At 44.2% G+C, this 20,788-nt stretch overlaps 1 protein-coding gene across 4 annotated transcripts; it reads left to right on the top strand.

The window, feature by feature from the left end:
- The first annotated feature begins 695 nt into the window (after positions 1-695).
- LOC121582179 (nuclear pore complex protein Nup155) lies at positions 696-15,845 on the top strand. Of its 4 annotated transcripts, none has more exons than XM_041897806.2 (34): positions 696-811; positions 1,496-1,664; positions 1,848-1,985; positions 2,139-2,235; positions 2,356-2,426; positions 3,858-3,950; positions 4,848-5,111; positions 5,211-5,284; positions 6,157-6,248; positions 6,377-6,474; positions 6,596-6,763; positions 6,871-6,971; positions 7,483-7,653; positions 7,793-7,903; positions 8,009-8,189; positions 8,378-8,443; positions 8,583-8,727; positions 8,891-8,957; positions 9,052-9,167; positions 9,320-9,426; positions 9,590-9,723; positions 11,462-11,653; positions 11,849-11,987; positions 12,105-12,240; positions 12,369-12,522; positions 12,648-12,752; positions 12,874-13,028; positions 13,203-13,332; positions 13,453-13,566; positions 13,683-13,803; positions 14,299-14,409; positions 14,708-14,844; positions 15,053-15,159; positions 15,328-15,845. In XM_041897806.2, the coding sequence occupies exons 2-34, from the start codon at positions 1,523-1,525 to the stop codon at positions 15,464-15,466; spliced, it is 4,176 nt and encodes a 1,391-aa protein (XP_041753740.1). In that variant the 5' UTR covers positions 696-811; positions 1,496-1,522; the 3' UTR covers positions 15,467-15,845. The 4 variants fall into 4 exon arrangements, with proteins under 4 accessions (XP_041753740.1, XP_041753742.1, XP_041753741.1 ...); XM_041897807.2 differs by lacking the exon at positions 696-811 and adding an exon at positions 840-1,269; XM_041897808.2 differs by lacking the exon at positions 8,378-8,443.
- Positions 15,846-20,788: the final 4,943 nt, after the last annotated feature.

Below are 20,788 nucleotides of genomic sequence, written 5' to 3'. Positions count from 1 at the left end.
GTCCAGGATGATGGAAAGGGCGATAGTATTTTGTTTCCCTAGTAGTAGAATTGTAATATGGTCAATTTTGTCTTGGGTTTATTGTGGTAGTTTAGTAGTCCACCGTGTTTGATTACCTAGTTGTCTGCAACTCGGGAGAACTCAAATCCATCGCTCATCAACTCAGTTGCAGGGGCGAATCCCTCTGGTATCTTGTGTTTCTGAATGCCACTGACAGTTTCTGTAATGAACTGGATTGTGTATAACCATGTACTCTATAAACATGAGATAGACGATCCACATGAGAAAATGACTATTCAGAGAAATATAAATATATGGTTCTGTGCCGTAAAGAAAGTTTGTTGCCTGTCCCAACAAATCTGTCAGATGGCTGCTCTTTTGGTTTCAGCCTTAAACAAGGTCCTGCTGGGAGTACTTCAACTGGTATGTACCATGTACAAAACTATAGCTAAGACTCTGGCGCTTCTTAGTGGACAGAAAATGACATTACAGTGTCCGTTATCCTACAAGAACAGATTCTATCGACTGAAAACAAAAATTAAGGTCAGAGTCGTTTTGGTCTGGGGAACGAAAGACAATGAAAAGTGCAACACTTTTCCATATGCCATTCGTGTAAAGAGCATGTAGAAATTCACATGTAAAGCATATTTGAAATTACACCGGAAGTACATCATATAACCTTTCACCCTTTTCAAAGTGTCATGAGGCTGGCGGGCTAGCGGCAACATTTGTTTACACTGAAGGCTGTAGAATATTTTGCTTATCACACATTGTGTAAACAATTAATTACGTCCGGACTGCTTTCTGTAGGGTAAGATTATATGTTGTTGCGAGTAAAAAAAGTAGCTAACGTTATTCAACAAATCTCACTTAACGTTCGCTACCTAGCTAGCGTTAGCTCGCAGCTAGAATACAGTGAATAGGCCGCGTTTTTAGCGTTAGCGATATGTGCTATTATCTTGGCGGTTAACCTACTATGTAACTAGTTTAGATAGCTAATTCATCCAGTTTCCCAGTTTTCACAAGTTAGTCACCACACGTACTTGTATCACTTCCAACAGCCTTCTTTTAATAAACAGAAAAGTGGTGTTATTGTGTTAGCTAGCTAACGTTAGCACGCCAACGTTAACTAGCTACAGAGTCATTCCTTAACGTGGAGACGGGGTTGGACAGGATAAATGGGGCTTGCTCGTTGGCTACTCTCTGTGATTGCCAAATAATCAACTTAGTCAATATCCCTACTGCCTTTCAGCTGTCATAGTTTGCAAGGTAGGGGACATGTCTGTGTGGTCCTCTGTAGCTCAGCTGGTAGAGAATGAATGAATGCACGCATGACTGTAAGTCGCTTTGGATAAAAGCGTCTGCTAAATGGCATATTATTATTATGTCTGTCCGTAAAGTTGCACCTGCGGTGACTGCCTGATTTTGTTTGTGGTTGGATTGTGGCAACGGCAGATGTCACAGTGGTGCTGAAATGTTCTTTCCATCTTCTCAGGCGAATCTCAGTCCCACAGTGTTAAACATGCGGTCTGCCTTGGGACCCAGCAGTCCTGCTGCTGCCCTTACCGAAGCGCTGGAGAGCTCCGGCCGGCTAATAGACAGACACCTTCAGGATGACCGCTGCTTCCCTGACCTCTCAGAGCTTCTTAATGTCCCCTCTCACAGTAAGTCAAGTAATCGGCGGTGCAAGGTTGTATGTTGTTGAAGTTTGACAAATCAATTAATCTCACAGGACACTTTAGCCCTGATATTTTGGCTGTAGCCTACTTACTGTGTCTAGGGAGACTACAGCCACATCTCAGGGCTTAGGCCACTTACCAAGGTGATTTTCCCACTCTGTATTGCAGACATGCCATCTTTGTCTGGGGGGTCAGACATGGACTACCCTCTTCAGGGACCTGGGCTGATCAGTGTGCCAAACCTCCCTGAGCTCAGTGCAGTCCGAAGGATTCCCCTACCCCCTGAGCTGGTGGAGCAATTCAGCCGTATCCTTTTAAGAGAATACACAGAGGGAGCTGCGTCCAACTGTCCAGGTCTCACTCATAGAACTCAGAAGTGCCTGTGCAGGATTATGTGAACTGTGTAAAACTAACCACCACTTCAGAAAAGTTGCCTAGCCCTTAACCTTCCCCTAACAGATATGCAGTGCAATTGTATGATGGGAGTTTTTCCTGAAATCTGTCGGGCATGGCTCACCATTGACAACGATATCTTCATGTGGAATTACGAGGATGGGTGAGTACCAAGCACTCATAAATTAAGTCACTTTATACTCATTTTGTTCTTAAAAAAACATTGCAGGAGCAGTAAACATGGACCCATTTTCACTGACGCTGTCATTACTTTGTTCCACAGGGGGGACGTTGCATATTTTGACGGGCTCAGTGAAACCATCCTGTCCGTGGGGCTGGTCAAACCTAAAGCAGGTGAAATGGCAACACTCGTTTGCCTGAGCAGTGTTTCCTATATTCAAAGTTACAACAGCCCTGTAGGTGTTTGGGTTAAAGGCCCAGTGCTGTCAAAAATGTGATTTTCCTGTGTTATATATCCACCTACCCACCGGACAGTTTATTAGGTACACCCATCTAGTACTGGGTCGGACCCCCCTTTCCCTCCATAAATCTGAATTCTTCGGGGCATGGATTCTACAAGGTGTCGGAAAAGTTAGTTGCTCAATTGGTATCAAGGGATCTAACGTGTGCCAGGAAAACATTCCACACACCAGTACACCACCACCGCCACCAGCATGTACCAATGACACCAGGCAGGATGGGTCCATGGACTCATGCTGCTTGCGCCAAATCCTGATTCTGCCATCAGCATGACGCAACAGCATTCGTCGGACCAGGCAATGTTTTTCCACTCCTCAATTGTCCAGTGTTGGTGATCGCGTGCCCACTGGAGCCGCTTCTTCTTGTTTTTAGCTTATAGGAGTGGAACATGGTGTGGTCGTCTGCTGCAATAACCCATCCGTGACAAGGATCAACAAGTTGTGCATTCCGAGATGCCGTTCTGCACACCACTGTTGTACTGCGTCGTTATTTGTCTGTTTGTGGCCTGCCTGTTAGCTGGCACGCTTCGTGCCATTTTACTTAGACCTCTCTCATCAACGAGCTGTTTTCACCCACAGGACTGCCGCAGATTGGATGTTATTTGTTTGTTGCGCTATTCTCGGTGAACCCTAGACACTGTCGTGCGTGAAAAGCCCAGAAGGGTGGCCGTTTCTGAGATACTGAATCTGGCGCGCCTGTCACCGACGATCATACCACGCTCAAAGTCACTTAGGTCACTCGTTTTGCCCATTCTAACGTTCAATCAAACAGTAACTGGATCCCTGTCTGCCTGCTTTATATAGCAAGCCATGGCCAAGTGACTCACTGTCTGTAGGATCGATCCATTTTCGTGAACAGGGTGGTGTACCTAATAAACTATTTCCACACAGGCTGGAATAATTCTGTGAAATTGTGAAAAGGATGATAATGCCCTATTAGTGTAAGAGCAGTTTGAAAAATATCCCTGATATTTCAACCTGTTATGGAATAGTGTTTTTGCCTGCCTGGTGACACCACCAGGCTGTAAATTAGTTAATAGACCAATAAGAAAGTGTTCCAAACCTCTGCCAAAAACAGCTCGTTTTCCCCTCTTCACTCAGACCACTCCCAGACAGTCCTAGCAAAATTCTTCCTTGAGAAATTGCTCTTTGCTAAGAAGCTATTTTTGTGTCTTGTTTTCATTTTAAATGGTCAAAAGTCAGTGTAAGGTTCTTAATTGTTACCCAGAAATCATTTGATATTGAGATAAAAACGGCTGCATTGGACCTTTTTAACTTAAGCCACAGGATCCAATTTTTTCCACAGGGATTTTCCAGCCACACATCCACTTCCTGTTGGTCCTAGCCACTCCTGTGGATGTAGTGATCCTGGGGCTCAGCTTCCCTAAAGCTCAGGCAGGTGAGTAATGATGATCCTCCTAGACTTGAAGCACACACCAGACACACACACCCCTGGTGTCATCAATTTGGCATACAGTTTGGAAATTGTTTGATTTGGTTTAGATTGACATGATTGTGTTGTTGGTATTTGTATTGAATTCCTACTCCTGTCTCCTTTTCACATCATTTAACACCTGATTTACTTAACGGGATACTTCGGGACTTTGGCAATGATGCCCTTTATCTACTTCCCCAGAGTCAGATGAACTTGTGGACACCATTTTTGTCTCTGCGTGCAGTTTCAAGGAAGTTGCTAACTAGCTCTAGCGCAATTGCTAACTAAGCATGCTTGCAGATACCCATAGACTTCCAGTCATTGCGCTAATGCTAGTTAGCATTGGCTCGCGAAACTACCTCTTAACTTCATTCATACTTGCCAGAGAGACATAAAAATGGTATCCACGCGTTCATTTGACTCTGGGGAAGTAGATACAAGTCCTCATTGCCAAAATTCCGAAGTATCCCTTTAACAAAAGGCACATCTCAATAGGTGGTCCGGGTATCCTGATGACATGGCACAAGTGGGGGGTGGTGGGCTTTTCCTCTTTTGTTCTCTATTGCTCCTCAAGCAAGAGGGGAGGCCGATGACATCAGTCACCATCAGTCCAACTCCTTGAGTGCCCTACTCCTTGAAATTTGCAGTTGCCTAAAAACCCCCCCAAAAACATATATATTTTTAACCCTTTAGTGTGGGTGCGTACTTAACTGGTTTTATACTTGGGATATCACTTTTCAACAGGAAAAGTAAAAAAAAATCACTGGAGGACGTCTTTAACCCACCATGGGCTACTTCAGAAATCGATCTTCTCTCTCTCTCAACTTCTCTCTTTCTTTCCTCTATTCCTCTCTTTATCAGGGTTGAATGACAGCATGTCTGGAGGGATGCAGTTGCTCCCAGACCCGCTGTACTCCATCCCCACAGACAACACCTACCTCCTGGCCATCACCTCCACCGACCTGGGCCGCATCTTCCTGGCAGGGAAAGATGGCTGCCTGTATGAGGTAGCCTACCAGGCCGAGGCAGGCTGGTTCAGTCAACGCTGTAAGAAGATTAACCATTCCAAAAGCAGCCTGTCCTTCCTCGTCCCCTCTCTGCTCCAGTTCTCCTTCTCTGAGGACGGTAAGGATAGTTCAGAGGCTCCTTGTGGAATTGGAACTTTCTTATGCTCTAGTTCTTGAATTGAATTTGACATAACTTTTCTATCTTTGTGCTCCACAGACCCGGTTGTGCAGATTGCCATTGACAACTCCCGTAACACACTCTTCACCCGCTCAGAGAAGGGGGTTCTACAGGTACACAACCCATAAGATTTTAACAATTTGAATGGTAGCACTGTAGTAAATATCCATATGTTTTTATGTGAGGATTTGTGGAATAGGATGTTGCTTTGGTTAGAACTTTTTCAGACATTTGAAAAGGTTGTACTAATTAAGACACGGGTTCCCAAACATTTTTTGTCCACGACATTATGTAATTAAAAGCCAATGTTTACTTTTTTATTTGAGACTCTTGCAGTCAATTGCAAATTGGTCTGACATAATGTCTCATATCTCACCACCACTGATGAGATGGGTGTGCTTGATGCATGTCGCGTCGGAGCTTCTCAAAGTCAGGGGGCGTGGTTAACAGTGCACACCTCATCTCTGCTGTCACATCCAACCTGGATCGATATTTGGTTTTAATGCAGACGAGAGCACTGCTGACTCCAGCTTCACACAGATCTGAGCTGGCGTAGGGTACCACGAGTTTTAACGCTCTGAGGGAGACGGCAGTGTATTCCCTTTGAGTCAGGAACCCAAACTCTTCCGTAATGACCCGTGAAAGCTTTGTCTGCAGCATACGGTCACATGACAGCTCGAAAGGCCGCACTTGACTGTTGCGTTTGGATCATTCAAATTCAAGCGCAACCTTTTCCCACGATCTAAGGGCACTGGTAGAATTGTATCTTTTAGATTTATATAATTTTCATTTAGATTTATAAGGTTAACCACATTACAATGATTTTGAGATACAATGACGATACATATTTTAAAATGTAATTTATTTTTAAAAATATCTGGATTTTGGAAATTCTCCCGCGACCCCATTTTCATATCTGGTAACCCCCAGTTTGGAAAACACTGAATTAGGACCCTGAGTTTAAAGCTGATGTTGTCTGTTCCAGGTGTATGATCTGGGTGTGGATGGGCAGGGTATGAGCCGTGTGGCAGCCATGTCACAGAGTTCCATCGTGGCTGCAGCAGGAAACGTTGCCAGGTTTGTCAGCTACTCCTCACCTCTGGTTAAATCCAGAGTGCTAGTGAATGGTTGAAATGTTCAAAGCTCATCACTGCTTAAGAACAATTCAAATGAATCTCTTTGTTATTTTATATCGCTCTCTATAGGACCATAGATCGCTCTGTGTTTAAACCCATCGTACAGATCTCTGTGATAGACAGATCGGAGTCGTCTGACTGCCACCTGCTGGCTGTCACTCATGCAGGTAAGGAGACGGACTGACATGGGAGAGGAAATAAAGGTCATACTGACATTATTTTCATTACAGAATAACTATCTACGAAGACCTCAAAGACCTTACTGTAGCTCTCCATCTCTGCTTGTAGGAGTGCGTCTCTACTTCAGCACCACTCCCTTTGCCCCACCACATGCCAAGCACCCAGCGGCACGCCCTAGTCTGCTAGCTCTGGTCCATGTCCGCCTGCCTCCAGGCTTCTCTGCCTCCTCCACCCTGCAGAAGCCTGCCAAGGTCCACAAGGCTCTGCACAGCAAAGGTAAAGCCACTCTGCAGTCTAAACACTATCCTGTTATAATGGGTCCTCCTAGCATCACCCTATAGGTTAAAGGTTTACTCATGTGTCTCTGGTGTTGATCCCTACAGGAGTTCTCCTGATGGCAGCGTCTGAGACGGAGGACAGTGACATCCTGTGGTGTATCAACCATGACTCCTTCCCCTTTAAGAAACCCCTGATGGAGGCTCAGGTGGGAGCTGACGGAGTTAGGGTCATAGTTGGGGTCCTGAGTGGCGCAGTGGTCTAAGGCACTGCATCGCAGTGCTAACTGTGCCACTAGAGATCCTGGTTCGAATCCAGGCTCTGTCGCAGCCGGCCGCGACCGGGAGACTCATGGGCGGCGCACAATTGGCCCAGCGTCGTCCAGGGTAGGGGAGGGAATGGCCGGCAGGGATGTAGCTCAGTTGATAGAGCATGGCATTTGCAATGCCAGGGTTGTGGGTTCGATTCCCACGGGGGGCCAGTATAAAAAATAAATACAAATATGTATTCACTAACTGTAAGTCGCTCTGGATAAGAGCGTCTGCTAAATGTAAAAATTTTTAAAAAAAAATAGTTAATTAGAAATATAAAACCCGATCTACGATGTCCTGTCAAAACCCAGCTTACTTTGCAAACGCTACGATTTAGATTTCTTTAAATGTAGTATTTGTTTGACTTCAAAGAATATTGTAGCTCATATTGTCTGTATATCATTGCAGATGATGTCCAATGTAGATGGCCACTCCTGGGCACTTTGTGCCATCGAGGAGGAGAAAGCACCTAAAATCTCTACCCCCCTGAATAAGGATCAGGTTCCCCTCACTGACTCTCCTGTCGTGGTGCAGCAACACAATGTCCCTCCACAGAAGTTTGTCCTTCTCTCTGCCAAGGTACAGTCGAGATTTTACGGCTTCGTTTGTACTGCGTGAATGGCACTGTACATTCACACAGTCAATTAAACTTGTTCAGTCCTGTCTGTAGTTTTGTGAACAAACATCTATAAATGGGTTGTTATTCATGGTCCCCCAGGGAAGTCACATCTTCCACAAGTTGCGGCCGGTGGACCAGCTACGCCACCTATTGGTGAGCGGTACTGGTGGAGAGAGTGAAGAAATCGAACGCTTCTTCAAACTGCACAGGGTAGGAATCTCTCATTCCTCATTGTCTTGTTAGTGCAAGCACCACTACACACACGCTCTCTTTATTTCTCTGTTTGTTGATCTAACCCTCTCCTCTTCCCCTCAGGAGGAGCAGGCGTGTGCCACTGCTCTGATTCTGGCCTGCTCCAGTGCTGCCTGCGACAGAGAAGTGTCTCAGTGGGCCTCCAGAGCCTTCTTTAGGTATGGAGGAGAGGCTCAGATGAGGTTCGCCTCGGCTCATTCTGCTCCTAGCAACGTTGGCGCGCTGTTCGGCTCTCCTGTACCAGGTGAGGGGCATCTGAGGAAGGATTTCTGCTTGAAGCCAAATTCCCATTCGTTGTAGCATGCCAATGGCAATAATGTCCTAGTCGAAATTCCTTGTATAAGTTGGACGGCGTGCATTGCAATTAGCCTGCGCGTGAATGAGAAGTTGTCTGTCTGCATCACTTGTCTTACTCCCTTCCTGTTGTTTTAGGATCCCCTATGCCTGTTGGTAGCAGTCCCATGCCTAACCCTAGTTTCTTAGCTACGCCTGCTCCAGGTACACAGTCCTCCTTTTTATTTTTCATATGTTTGCAGAGTGCCTTGCCGTCAACAGTACTCAACACATTCACCCACTGAATATTGGCAACATTCGAGTGTTTAATGTCAGTGTGTCTGCCTTGACAACAATCTCTCAGGTATGATGCCCCAGAGTGTGTCTACGCCCTATATACCCACCACGCCCATGTCCTCCGCCCCCATCACTGGCATGTCCTCTGGGCCAGAGGTGGTCTTCTCAGGGAAACACAATGGCATCAGTGTCTACTTCACACGCATACTGGGGTCAGTCACCTCCCCTGGATAGCGTACTTTACTCAGGCCTCACCTCCATACTTGGGAAATGCCGTTTTTTACTTTGTACTGGACTGAGAGACATTATTCATATGTTTCACTTATAGCATGGCTATAGTGACTTCACTAACTTGTGAACATTATTGACTAACAGTAATATCTGGGATGGGAGTCTTGCTGTTGAGAAGACCATCAGTAAAGGAAATCAGGCTGTCAGTATTGTGAGTATCACATTAACAGCATATTACGGTCTTCCTTTGCGAGTTAATTTGATGATGAGGATGATCACTCTCTCTTTCACTCTCTCTCCCCCAGTTGGAGAGCACAGCCAGCTCATCTGATCTGGAGTTAGTTCTTCTGGAGCTTCGTGGTCTGAAGGACTTCCTGGATAAGAACTCCCAGTTCAGTCCCTCATCTCTGGGGTCAGCCAGGTAAGACAGACCCTTGGGCCCTGCATCTCCCCATGGCCAAGACCTGGGCTGGCTGCTTTATGGGAGGTACTATATATCCACACTTCTATGGTCATCTGGTGAAATAAATACTGTTGGATTTGATTTGCATGTTGAACTCCACCCATCTGCAGTTTCAGCTCTCCAGCCAATCTGCAGCAGCGGCTGTTGGGTTTCATGCGGCCTGATGGAGGAGCCAGTTCTCAGCAGGTCCAGCAGGAGCTCCAGAGGAAGTACCACAGTAAGTAATTGTGTGGATGTTAATTAAACTGCCATCCAAATCAAGGAGCAATGAGAATGACCGCATTATCGCAGTAGAATCCTAACACCAATGAGAACACACTATTCTTGAATTTTGTGGTCTCTGTGACCGTTACTAATCTTTCTCTCTCCCCCGTCCCCAGCCGAGGCTCAGGCTTATGAGAAGATGTCCCTTCAGGGTATCCAACAGCTGGTGCATCGCTCCTGTCAGACCCTGGCCCTGTGGAAGCTGCTGTGTGACCACCAGTTCAGCCTCATCATCTCTGAACTACCCATGGTGAGCTCCAGATCCATGACCTCACTTGGTACTGGTTTCCCGGACACAGATTAAGCCTAGTCCATTCTCCGTTAGGACTGCTGTCAGTCAGACTAATTAATCTAATCGAATTGGTTAATCATCCAACACACACAAAATGTGTAAATTTTGCTCTATTCTCCAGCATTTTGGATTTCAGATAAAATGTTTCAAATGAGGCGGCAGTACGTACAGAATGTCACCTTTCATTTGAGGTTATTTTAATACATATCCGTTTTACCGTTTACAAATGAAAGCACTTTATGTATCTAGTCCCCCCCCCAAAATGCTAACTTTCCCTATTATTGGTAATGGTGAGAGGTTAGCGTTTTGGTGGGGTATGATCTTTGTTCCTCTAACTTTCTCATTCATCATTAGTCATGATTCATTCATGATTATCCATAATCATGGTAGCATCCACATTCATGTAGAAGTGTTCAGAAACATCTTCTATTATTATTTACAATGAAAGTGACTCCAAAATGACAATACATTATTTATCATTAATTTGTATTGGGCACAACCATAATCCGAAATGCAACCAAAACGAACTGCAAATGCATCCAACAAGTTTGTAGAGTCACAAGCTTGATGTAGTCAAGGAATATGGGACCAAATACTAAACTTGTAACTATACTGAACAAAATATAAACGCAACATGTAAAGTGTTGGTCCCATGTTTCATGAGCTGAAATAAAAGATCCCAGAAATGTTCCATATGCACAAAAACCTTATTTCTCTCAAATTTTGTGCACAAATGTGTTTACATCCCTGTTAGTGAGCATGTATCATTTGCCAAGATAAACCATCCACCTGACAGGTGTGGCATATCAAGAAGCTGATTAAACAGCATGATCATTACACAGGTGCACCTTGTGGTGGGGACAATAAAAGGCCACTCTAAAATGTGCAGTTTTGTCACACAAAACAATGCCACAGATGTCTCAAGTTTGAGAGAGCGGGCAATTGGCATGCTGACAGCAGGAATGTCCACCAGAGCTGTTGCCAGAGAATTGAATGTTCATTTATCTACCATAAGCCGCCTACAACGTTGTTTTAGAGAATTTGGCTGTACTTCCAACTGGCTTCACAACTGTAGACCACGTGTAACCACGCCAGCCCAGGACCTCCACATCCGGCTTCTTCATCTGCGGGATTGTCTGAGACCAGCCACCGGACAGCTGATAAAAATGAGGAGTATTTCTGTCTGTAATAAAGCCCTTTTGTGGGGAAAAATAATTCTGATTGGCTGGGCCTGGCTCCCTAGTGGGTGGGCCTGGCTTCCAAGTGGGTGGGCCTATGCCCAGTCATGTGAAATCCATAGATTAGGGCCTAATGAATTTATTTCAATTGACTGATTTCCTTTATGAACTGTAACTGAGTAAAATCGTTGCAATTGTTAAATGTTGCGTTTATTTTTGTTCAGTATACTTTAATACTCTAAGTGCATTTTTCCAAATACTTCTTAGGAAAAAATTAATAAAGTGCATTCATGAAAATATGTATGAAAATCCCCTCAAATAAAAGGTGACATTTTGTACTGTCGCCTCATATGAAACATTTGATCTCAAATCCTAAATGCTGGATTATAGAGACACATTTCTATGTTTTTAGCTTCACTGTCCAAATAAATACAGAGGAGGGTGTATATTTCTGAAGTCTTTTGTAAAGACGTCTCCCTTGTATCCTGTTTATAACCCGTGTTTGACTTGTGTAATAGGAGTTCCAGGACCAGATGAAGGGGGCGAGTTTTAAGGACGTGGTGATCCGGGGTCGAGAGCTGACCGGAGCTCTGATCACAGCCCTCATCAACGTCTACATCAAAGACTCTGCCTCTGTAGATGCCATAAGCAACCACCTTAGAGACATCTGCCCTTTGCTGTACAGCAGCGACGACAGCGTCTGCTCAAAGGTAGTCTACAAACACAGTGTTTTTATTTGTCTATATGACAGGGAAGATGTCCATCAGATTTTGGCTACGAAGTTCATTCTCATCTGCAGTCCCTGGGCAAAGTTTGAATAGCATCCACTGTTGCCTCCTCTGTCCTCTTTATCCCTTTATAACTGTATCTGAGAACAACATCTCCCCTCCCTCTGTCCCTCCCAGGCTAATGAGTTGCTGCAGGGCTCCAGACAGATCCAGACTAAGACAGATAAGGAAAGAACACTGAGAGAGTCACTACAGCTCTACCAGCTGATCAGCCAGCACACAGACCTGCCACTGGTCTGCTCCCAGTACCGACAGGGTAAGGCTCCACACACACACCTGCCCATCACACTAATACTATTTGAAATGTCCCTGACTCTTCATGCTTAGCGTGGATGGGATGCTAAGGGTGTTTCTCTCCTCTCCTTTCTCTCAGTGCGTTTTTATGAGGGGGTGCTGGAGCTGTGCCTGACTGCAGCGGATAAGAAGGATCCTCAGAAGCTGGGACCTCACTTCTATAAGAACGGAGAGCCAGAGGAGGACCATGCTGGAGCACTGGCCTTCCAGGAGAGGTAACTAACCAACTACCTGTTCACATTGATCATGAGACTGCGGTGGATATCTGCTAAGGGACGTCCTGGCCCTTTTATTTCTCCCTTGTGTTGACATTGACTGACCACCCCCTCCTCTCCTCCTGTAGGTTGTCATGTTATAAGTGCATCACAGATACCATGCAGGAGCTGGTGAACCAGAGTAAAGCTGCTCCTCAGTCTCCCAGTGTCCCTAAGCAGCCAGGACCCCCTGTTATGACCTCTGACCCCAACATGTTGAGTAATGAGGACGCCACCGCCCATGTGAGTGCTGCGGGGAGGAGAATGTTGCCAGCAATAGGAATAATACAATAATTATTTTATGTTAAATAATTAATTCATGCTATGAATGAGCTGTCTCGTGATGTTCTTCTCTTTCTCCCTGGTAGTTTGAGCAGGTCATTGGTCTGGCCCAGAGGTCACAGGATGAACTCTTCCACATAGCCCTCTACAATTGGCTGATACAGGCTGACCTCACCGACAAGCTTCTGGAGGTAAGAACCTTCTAGCATTGTCCCACAGTCACGGCCTGAGATGCCTTGTTCTTTATAGTATATTGCATTTAACTGGTCTTTCATTGTGGTTTATTATCCTCCCTCTCTGTCCTCTATCCAGGTGAACTCTCCGTACCTGGAGGAACACCTGATGCACATGATCAAGCAGGACCAGAGTAAGGTGCGGAACATGGACCTGCTGTGGAGATACTATGAGAAGAGCCGTAGCTTTGGCAAGGCAGCTCATGTCCTGGCCAGGCTCGCTGACATGCACAGGTAAGACCTAACAGCCTCCGAGTCTTGATGAGCCATTTACACACTGGTCCTGTGTGGCTCAGTGGCAGAGCATGGCGCTAACACTGACGTATGAAAATGTCCTCGTTCATGTTGATTCTGAGCAATGTTAAATATGAACATATTATACGTGTGTCTTTCTGTGTGCGTGTGCAGTACTGAGATCTCCCTGAAGCAGAGGCTGGAGTACATCTCCAGGGCCATCCTGTCAGCCAAGAGCTCCTCCTGCATCTCTGCTCAAGGAGCTGAGGGGGAGTTTCTGCATGAGCTGGAGGAGAAGATGGAGGTACGGGGAGGGGAAATAACTACTCACTGAATTATTAGGTTTTTAGGTTTTGGCCCCTTTGATAAGGTTTAGATTTGGGCTCTGTCAACTCAAGCTGATATTGTTTGTCCTGATTCCAAGGTGGTGCGTATTCAGGTCCAGATCCAGGAGACTCTGAGTAGACGGTACTCCCAGCATCCCTCTGTACAGGGAGCCATGTCACAACTGGATTCCGAGCTTATGGACATCACCAAGGTAACGGTGCATGAATATCTAACATTACCCCTCACTCCAATAGTTCTGTTTGGTAATACATTTTCCTCCCTTAGAGTAAATGTTTTAATACCCCTGTCCTTTTTCTTCCTATCTAGTTGTATGGGGAGTTTGCAGATCACTTCCGGTTGTCTGAATGCAAATTGGCCATCATCCATTGTGCTGGTCACTCTGACCCCATCCTGGTGCACTCTCTGTGGCAGGAGATCATGGAGAAAGGTGTGTACAGACAAATGCACCTAAAGTTATCCAACGCGTTTGTCTCTGACGCTTTGCTCTAATAGAGATGTATAGAGATTGCAACGTTGTATCTCTCAATGGTGCTGCCCGTGTGCTCAGACGCCATAATGGGACAGATACAACGTTGCGATCTCTATGCGACAATAGGGAAAGAATAAGGAAGTGGATAGAATATCGTTTTTTATAATTATCAGAGAAATTAACACATTTTGTAAAATATTGATTACTATGTATAGCTTTAACACTATTAATGACCAACCACCCCGTTTCGGAGGAGTTAGGTCTACTGTACCGGGAGACTTCACACAATTGCGCTAAACTAACAATATGCTAGCTTCAATAATCTCCAAACTGCACTCAGACATAAAAATGGTATCCATGAGTTTGTCTAGCTCTGGGTAAGTAGATAAACAACCGAAATCTCAAAATCTCGCAGTATGCCTTTAAGTAGCTGTCATTTTGACTTTATTCCAGAGCTGGGTGACGGTGTGGCCATGAGTCCAGCCGACAGAATGAGAGCTCTGAGTCTCAAACTGGTGTCTCTGGGAAAGATCTACGCAGGAACACCCAGATACTTTCCACTAGGTAAAACCACAGGCCTACTTTCATTTATTCTGCCAATTATTTCTCTTCTGATTTTCCTCTATGTAAGACATCCATACTTAGTGTAATTACATTAGCAGTTCATTATGTCAACATGTATGTCTCTAAGGTGTTATGTCTATTGGGTCTGGATGTTGAATCTGTAATTGCTTAATTATCCACCAACGCCGTGGCCTGTCCTAGTTTCTCTACGACCATTGAACTACAGAGATCTGTTGCACGGGCAAATTGTTTTAATGTACAGTACTGATTGCAATTTTCCACTGTCTTGTGTCTCCAGAATTTCTCGTTAAGTTTTTGGAGCAGGAGGTGTGTCGTCTGAACTGGGACGTGGGCTTTGTCACCTTCACCATGCAGGAGATAGGAGTACAGCTGCCCCGTCTGCTGGAGGTCTACGACCAACTCTTCAAGACACGGGTATATCTCTCAATTAAATTAAATAACCTTTATTCATCCCGGAGGGGCAATTATTGTTGGCAGGTATGGGATACAAATGGATTAAGATGCCCTCAATAATAAAGGGTTATTATGAATTCAGATTTTGCACCTGTTTAACTTGGGCATTATTTGATTAATAAGGAAAGGTTCCGTACACATAAAAAGACTGTGGCTATGTGTCTCACAGGATCCGTGTTGGCAGCGTCTGAAGAAACCTCTCCACCTGGTAGAGTGCATCCATGTGCTGCTGACAGGATATGTAGAGGACCCCAGCAGAGTACCAACATATGACCGGTAACTAACCAATCGCCAAGTGTGCTAACCGTCGCTGCTGTCTTCGTTAGTAAACATATCAACCTGCATACATAGTCATGACAATTATTGTTTGTAACATGTTTAAAATGTATCTGTAGTTTATCTAATATGCTCTGTCTAACTCATATTTCTCTCTCTCCCCATCAGACGGCGATTCACTAACGTGTGTCTGGATAACATCTGTGGTTACCTGGTGGAGCTGCAGTCCCTGAGTCCTAACTCTGCCCTGCGGCTCACCATCGGCAACTTCAAGGCCCTGCAGGCCAAGCTGGAGAAAGTTCACTGAGGAGGTCCACAGGTGTCAGGGGTCACATGAAGATCAGCGAGTAACAGAATGAAACACTGGTTTACACTTCTGAATAACATGGCTCTTCTGTATATCTTCTGTTCTGGTTGGTGTTTGATAGTGGTGTGACATTGAGAATACAGTTTGGTCTCTGACTGCAGTTACGTCTCAAATGACTACACCCCCGCATTTTTCATGAAGAAGGGGTTATTGACCAGTTCACTCTACAGCCCTGGCTTCAGACTTTTTACATCCTATTTTTAACTTATTTTATAAGTACAGTATGCATTTGTTTTGTAATATAAGCCTTGAAGTGAGGACAACATCTTATTGGTGGCTGTCTGAGTGAATTTGATTGGTTTCACAAATGTATGTTAGGCAAATATGAACTGTTGTTAATACACAGAATTAGAGGACAATACTTTACAGGAATGGGATTGTCATTTAAACATGGAGTTACTGTACTTATGTGGGTAAAATATAGAATGTACGTATGTAGAGGAGAAATGCACTTCCACGATTGCTCAGATGGCTGTCATTTGTTTAAACTTGAATCCACATGCTGGATATCGTGCTGATGTCATTCCTGTCAGTGTCTTTCCTTCTACATGCCTGCCATGATTCAGGCCAGGTTTGTCTGTACCAATCAACCTCTCCGTTATACAGAGTACAATATTGGGACTCCTAATATTACGCTAAGAATGCCTTCTCTGCCAAAGGTTTATAATAACTAAACCTTACTTTTTACCTTGTTTTGTTTGTATTTCTTATTTTTCACCTTGATCAGTGTGTCTGCTTTTGGCTGACTAGTTAAATGGCATTTATTTGACTGTATGAGTGTTTATCTAATTATGTATGTTGTACTCAACTGAGATTTCAGGGTCAGGACAGAAATCCTCGATCCATGCCTTGTATAAGGGTGCTGTTCAAATAGCTTTACTCTAAGGCCTGAAATGAGCTATTTTATAAAATAAGCAGATTTTACATACATTTAAAAATTTCAATTTGTCATTGTTTTTTTGGGGGTTTAAGATTGTATTGGGAAATTTTTTTTAATAAAATGTGCAACCTGTTCAAATCAAAGTTACCTTGTTTTTTTTATACTGAACTCTTTTTGCACAAGAGAATCTTCACAGATATCCATGTATGGGTCCCGTAGTGATATACACTCAGTGAGACCCCATTTTGCCTCCATAATAGCCTGAATTCTTTGTGGCATGGAAACGTTGCTCAATTGGTATCAAGAGACCTAACGTATGCCAGGAAAACATTACTTGCACCAGCCTGTACCGTTGATACCAGGCAGGATGGGGCCATGGAATCATGCTGCTTACGCCAAATCCTGACTCCCCATCAGCATGACGCAACAGGAACCGGGATAATGAGATTTCTGAGATACTGGAACCAGTGCACCTGGCATTAATCATACCACTCTAAAAGTCACTTGGGTCACTCGTTTTGCCCATTCTAACGTTCAATCGAACAGTAACTGGATAACTGTATTCCTGCTTTATTACGCTGTCTGTAGGAACTAAACATTTTCGTGAAGGGGATGGTGTACCTAATAAACTGTGCCTTGACCTTTTCCACATATTGTTACGTTACAGGCTTATTTTAAAATGGATTGAATTAAAAAAATCCTCAGCAATCTACACACCAATACCCCATATTGACAAAGCGAAAACAGGTTTTTAGAAATGTTTGCAAATTTATAAAAAATTAAAAACAGAAATACTGTATTTACTTAAGTGTTCAGACCCTTTGCTATGAGATTCGAAATTGAGCTCAGGTGCATCCTTTTTCCATTGATCATCCTTGAGATGTTTCTACAACTTGATTGGAGTCCACCTGTGGTAAATTCAATTGATTGGACATGATTTGTAAAGGCACACACCTGTCTATATACAGTGGCTTGGGAAAGTATTCACCCCCCTTGGTATTTTTCCTATTTTGTTGCCTTACAACCTGTTTTTTGGGGGGTTTGTATCATTTGATTTACACAACATGCCTACCACTTTGAAGATGCAAAATATTTTTGGGGGTGAAACAAACAAGCAATAAGACAAAAAAAAACTTGAGCATGCATAACTATTCACCCCCCAAAGTCAATACTTTGCAGAGCCACCTTTTGCAGCAATTACAGCTGCAAGGGGGCATGTCTCTATAAGCTTGGCACATCTAGCCACTGGCAAAACTGCTCCAGCTCCTTCAAGTTGGATGGTTTCCGCTGGTGTACAGCAATCTTTAAGTCATACCACAGATTCTCAATTGGATTGAGGTCTGGGCTTTGACTAGGCCATTCCAAGAAATGTAAATGTAAATGTTTCCCCTTAAACCACTCGAGTGTTGCTTTAGCAGTATGCTTAGGGTCATTGTCCTGCTGGAAGGTGAACCTCTGTCCCAGTCTCAAATCTCTGGAAGACTGAAACAGGTTTCCCTCAAGAATTTCACTGTATTTAGCGCCATCCATCATTCCTTCAATTCTGACCAGTTTCCCAGTCCCTGCCGATGGAAAAACATCCCCACAGCATGATGCTGCCACCACCATGCTTCACTGTGGGGATGGTGTTGAGAGGTGTTGGGTTTGCGCCAGACAATTTTAGTCTCATCTGACCAGAGTACCTTCTTCCATATGTTTGGGGAGTCTCCCACATGCCTTTTGGCAAACACCAAACGTGTTTGCTTATTTTTTTCTTTAAGCAATGGCTTTTTTCTGGCCACTCATCCATAAAGCCCAGCTCTGTGGAGTGTATGGCTTAAAGTGGTAACTATGGACAAATACTCCAATCTCCGCTGTGGAGCTTTGCAGCTCCTTCAGGGTTATCTTTGGTCTCTTTGTTGCCTCTCTGATTAATGCCCTCCTTGCCTGGTCCGTGAGTTTTGGTGGGCGGCCCTCTCTTGGCAGGTTTGTTTTTTCATTTTTTAATAATGGATTTAATGGTGCTCCGTGGGATGTTCAAAGTTTCAGATATTTTTTTATAACCCAACCCTGATCTGTACTTCTCACAACTTTGTCCCTGACCTGTTTGGAGAGCTCATTGGTCTTCATGGTGCCGCTTGCTTGGTGGTGCCCCTTGCTTAGTGGTGTTGCACACTCTGGGGCTTTTCAGAACAGGTGTATATATACTGAGATCATGTGACAGATCATGTGACACTTAGATTGCTCACAGGTGGACTTTATTTAACTAATTATGTGACTTCTGAAGGTAATGGGTTGCACCAGATCTTATTTAGGGGCTTCATAGCAAAGGGGGGTGAATACATATGCACGCACCACTTTTCCGTTATTTATTTTGTGTATATCCATTACATGAAATCCAAAACAAATCTATTTAAATGACAGTTTGTAATGCAACAAAATAGGAAAAACGCCAAGGGGGATGAATACTTTTGCAAGGCACTGTAAGGTCCCACAGTTGACAGTGCATGTCAGAGCAAAAACCAATTCAAAGGAATTGTCCATAGAGCTCCGAGACAGGATTGTGTCGAGGCACAGATCTGGGGAAGGGTACCAAAAAATGTCTGCAGCATTTAAGGTCCCCAAGAACACAGTGACCTCCATCATTCTTAAATGGAAGACGTTTGGAACCACCAAGACTCTTCCTAGAGCTGGCCGCCCGGCCAAACTGAGCAATCGGGGGAGAAGGGCCTTGGTCAGGGAGGTGACCAAGAACCCGATGGTCACTCTGACAGAGCTCTAGAGAGCCTCTGTGGAGATGGGAGAACCTTCCAGAAGGACAACCATCTCTGCAGCACTCCACCAATCAGGCCTTTATGGTAGAGTGGCCAGACGGAAGCCTCTCCTCAATAAAAGGCACATGACAGCCCACTTGGAGTTTGCCAAAAGGCACCTAAAGGACTCTCAGACCATGAGAAACAAGATTGAACTCTTTGGCCTGAATGCCAAGCGTCACGTCTGGAGGAAACCTTGCACCATCCTTACGGTGAAGCATGGTGGTGGCAGCATCATGCTGTGGGGATGTTTTTCAGCAGGAGGGACTGGGAGACTAGTCAGGACCGAGGCAAAGATGAACGGAGCAAAGTACAGAGAGATCCTTATTGAAAACCTGCTCCAGAGCGCTGAGGACGTTAGACTGGGGCGAAGGTTCACCTTCCAACAGGACAACGACCCTAAGCACACAGCCAAGACAACCAGGAGTGGCTTCAGGACAAGTCTCTGAATGTCCTTGAGTGGCCCAGCCAGAGCCCGGACTTGAACCTGATTGAACATTTCTGGAGAAAATAGCTGTGCAGCGACGCTCCCCATCCAACCTGACAGAGCTTGAGAGGATCTGCAGAGAATAATTGGAGAAACTCCCCAAATACAGGTGTGCCAAGTTAGTAGTGTCATACCCAAGAAGACTTGAGGCTGTAATCACTGCCAAAGGTGCTTCAACAAAGCACAGAGTAAAGGATCTGAATACTTATGTAAATGTGATATTTCAGTTTGAGATTTTTAATAAATTAGCAAACATTTTTAAAAACGTGTTTTTGCTTTGTTATTATGGGGTGTTGTGTGTAGATTGATGAGGGGAAAAAAACGATTTGATCAATTTTAGAATAAGGCTCTAACGTAATTTTTTTTTAAAGGTCTGAATACTTTCCGAAGGCATTGTATGTCACTGCAGAACCCAGCCTCATAGCACTGTTGACAATTAACAGACACCCCATTGTAGAGGATTGTTCATACCTTGTGTCCCTGTTGTGTTTGTTGGCATAATTACCCTTAATAGAGGATAATTGTGCTCCAGGGCTGGTTGTTGTCTCTGCAATTTAGCAATAATTGCTGAGACGATTTTCTCCAATTACTCAGGCATGGGCCTTTGATTTTAATGTGCTGGAAACAAAACAAAACAATTAAAGTAGACTTGACTCCAGAGATGCAGAATTGATTTCCCAAGTTCATGAAGCACTTAAATCAAACTCGAAGTTGAAATGCTTGTTAACACAAAATTGATGTAAGTTGCTATAGCAAATCATTAAGATCAAAGTAATGTGTGAGTATGTAATATCTATAGTGTATTTTATATAACCTACATTCTACACAGGGTTGACAACATTTCCATCATAAACATACTTCTGATTGTCAGTCACCATCACTAGCTCAATCTGTCAGAAAGTTGTTGGAGTTCACTGATATTCACCCAGACGTGATGATGTATATACTGACTTTGTGTTTACACTATAACTACACTAATGAAATCATGGTGATATTTGATTTATTTTCAGGCAACACAGATGTCCTAAAGAGCAGCAATTATACATAGCACTTGGTTTGGTTTGATACCACCAAATAAGAAATTAGTGTATAACTATATCTAG

The sequence above is a fragment of the Coregonus clupeaformis genome, chromosome 15 (assembly GCF_020615455.1).
Source record: "Coregonus clupeaformis isolate EN_2021a chromosome 15, ASM2061545v1, whole genome shotgun sequence".
In the NCBI taxonomy this organism is placed as follows: domain Eukaryota; kingdom Metazoa; phylum Chordata; class Actinopteri; order Salmoniformes; family Salmonidae; genus Coregonus; species Coregonus clupeaformis.
The sequence above is the reverse complement of the archived record's forward strand: the minus strand, read 5'-3'. Positions and strand labels throughout refer to the sequence as shown.

What these genes read in the sequence shown, in the direction of transcription:
- LOC121582179 (XM_041897806.2), top strand. Translation starts at nt 1,523, where the DNA reads ATGCGGTCTGCCTTGGGACCCAGCAGTCCTGCTGCTGCCCTTACCGAA. An exon ending in CAGAGAAGGGGGTTCTACAG is followed by an intron (nt 5,285 to 6,156) that starts GTACACAACCCA and finishes TGTCTGTTCCAG; the next exon opens with GTGTATGATCTGGGTGTGGA. An exon ending in TACTTCACACGCATACTGGG is followed by an intron (nt 8,728 to 8,890) that starts GTCAGTCACCTC and finishes ATTGACTAACAG; the next exon opens with TAATATCTGGGATGGGAGTC.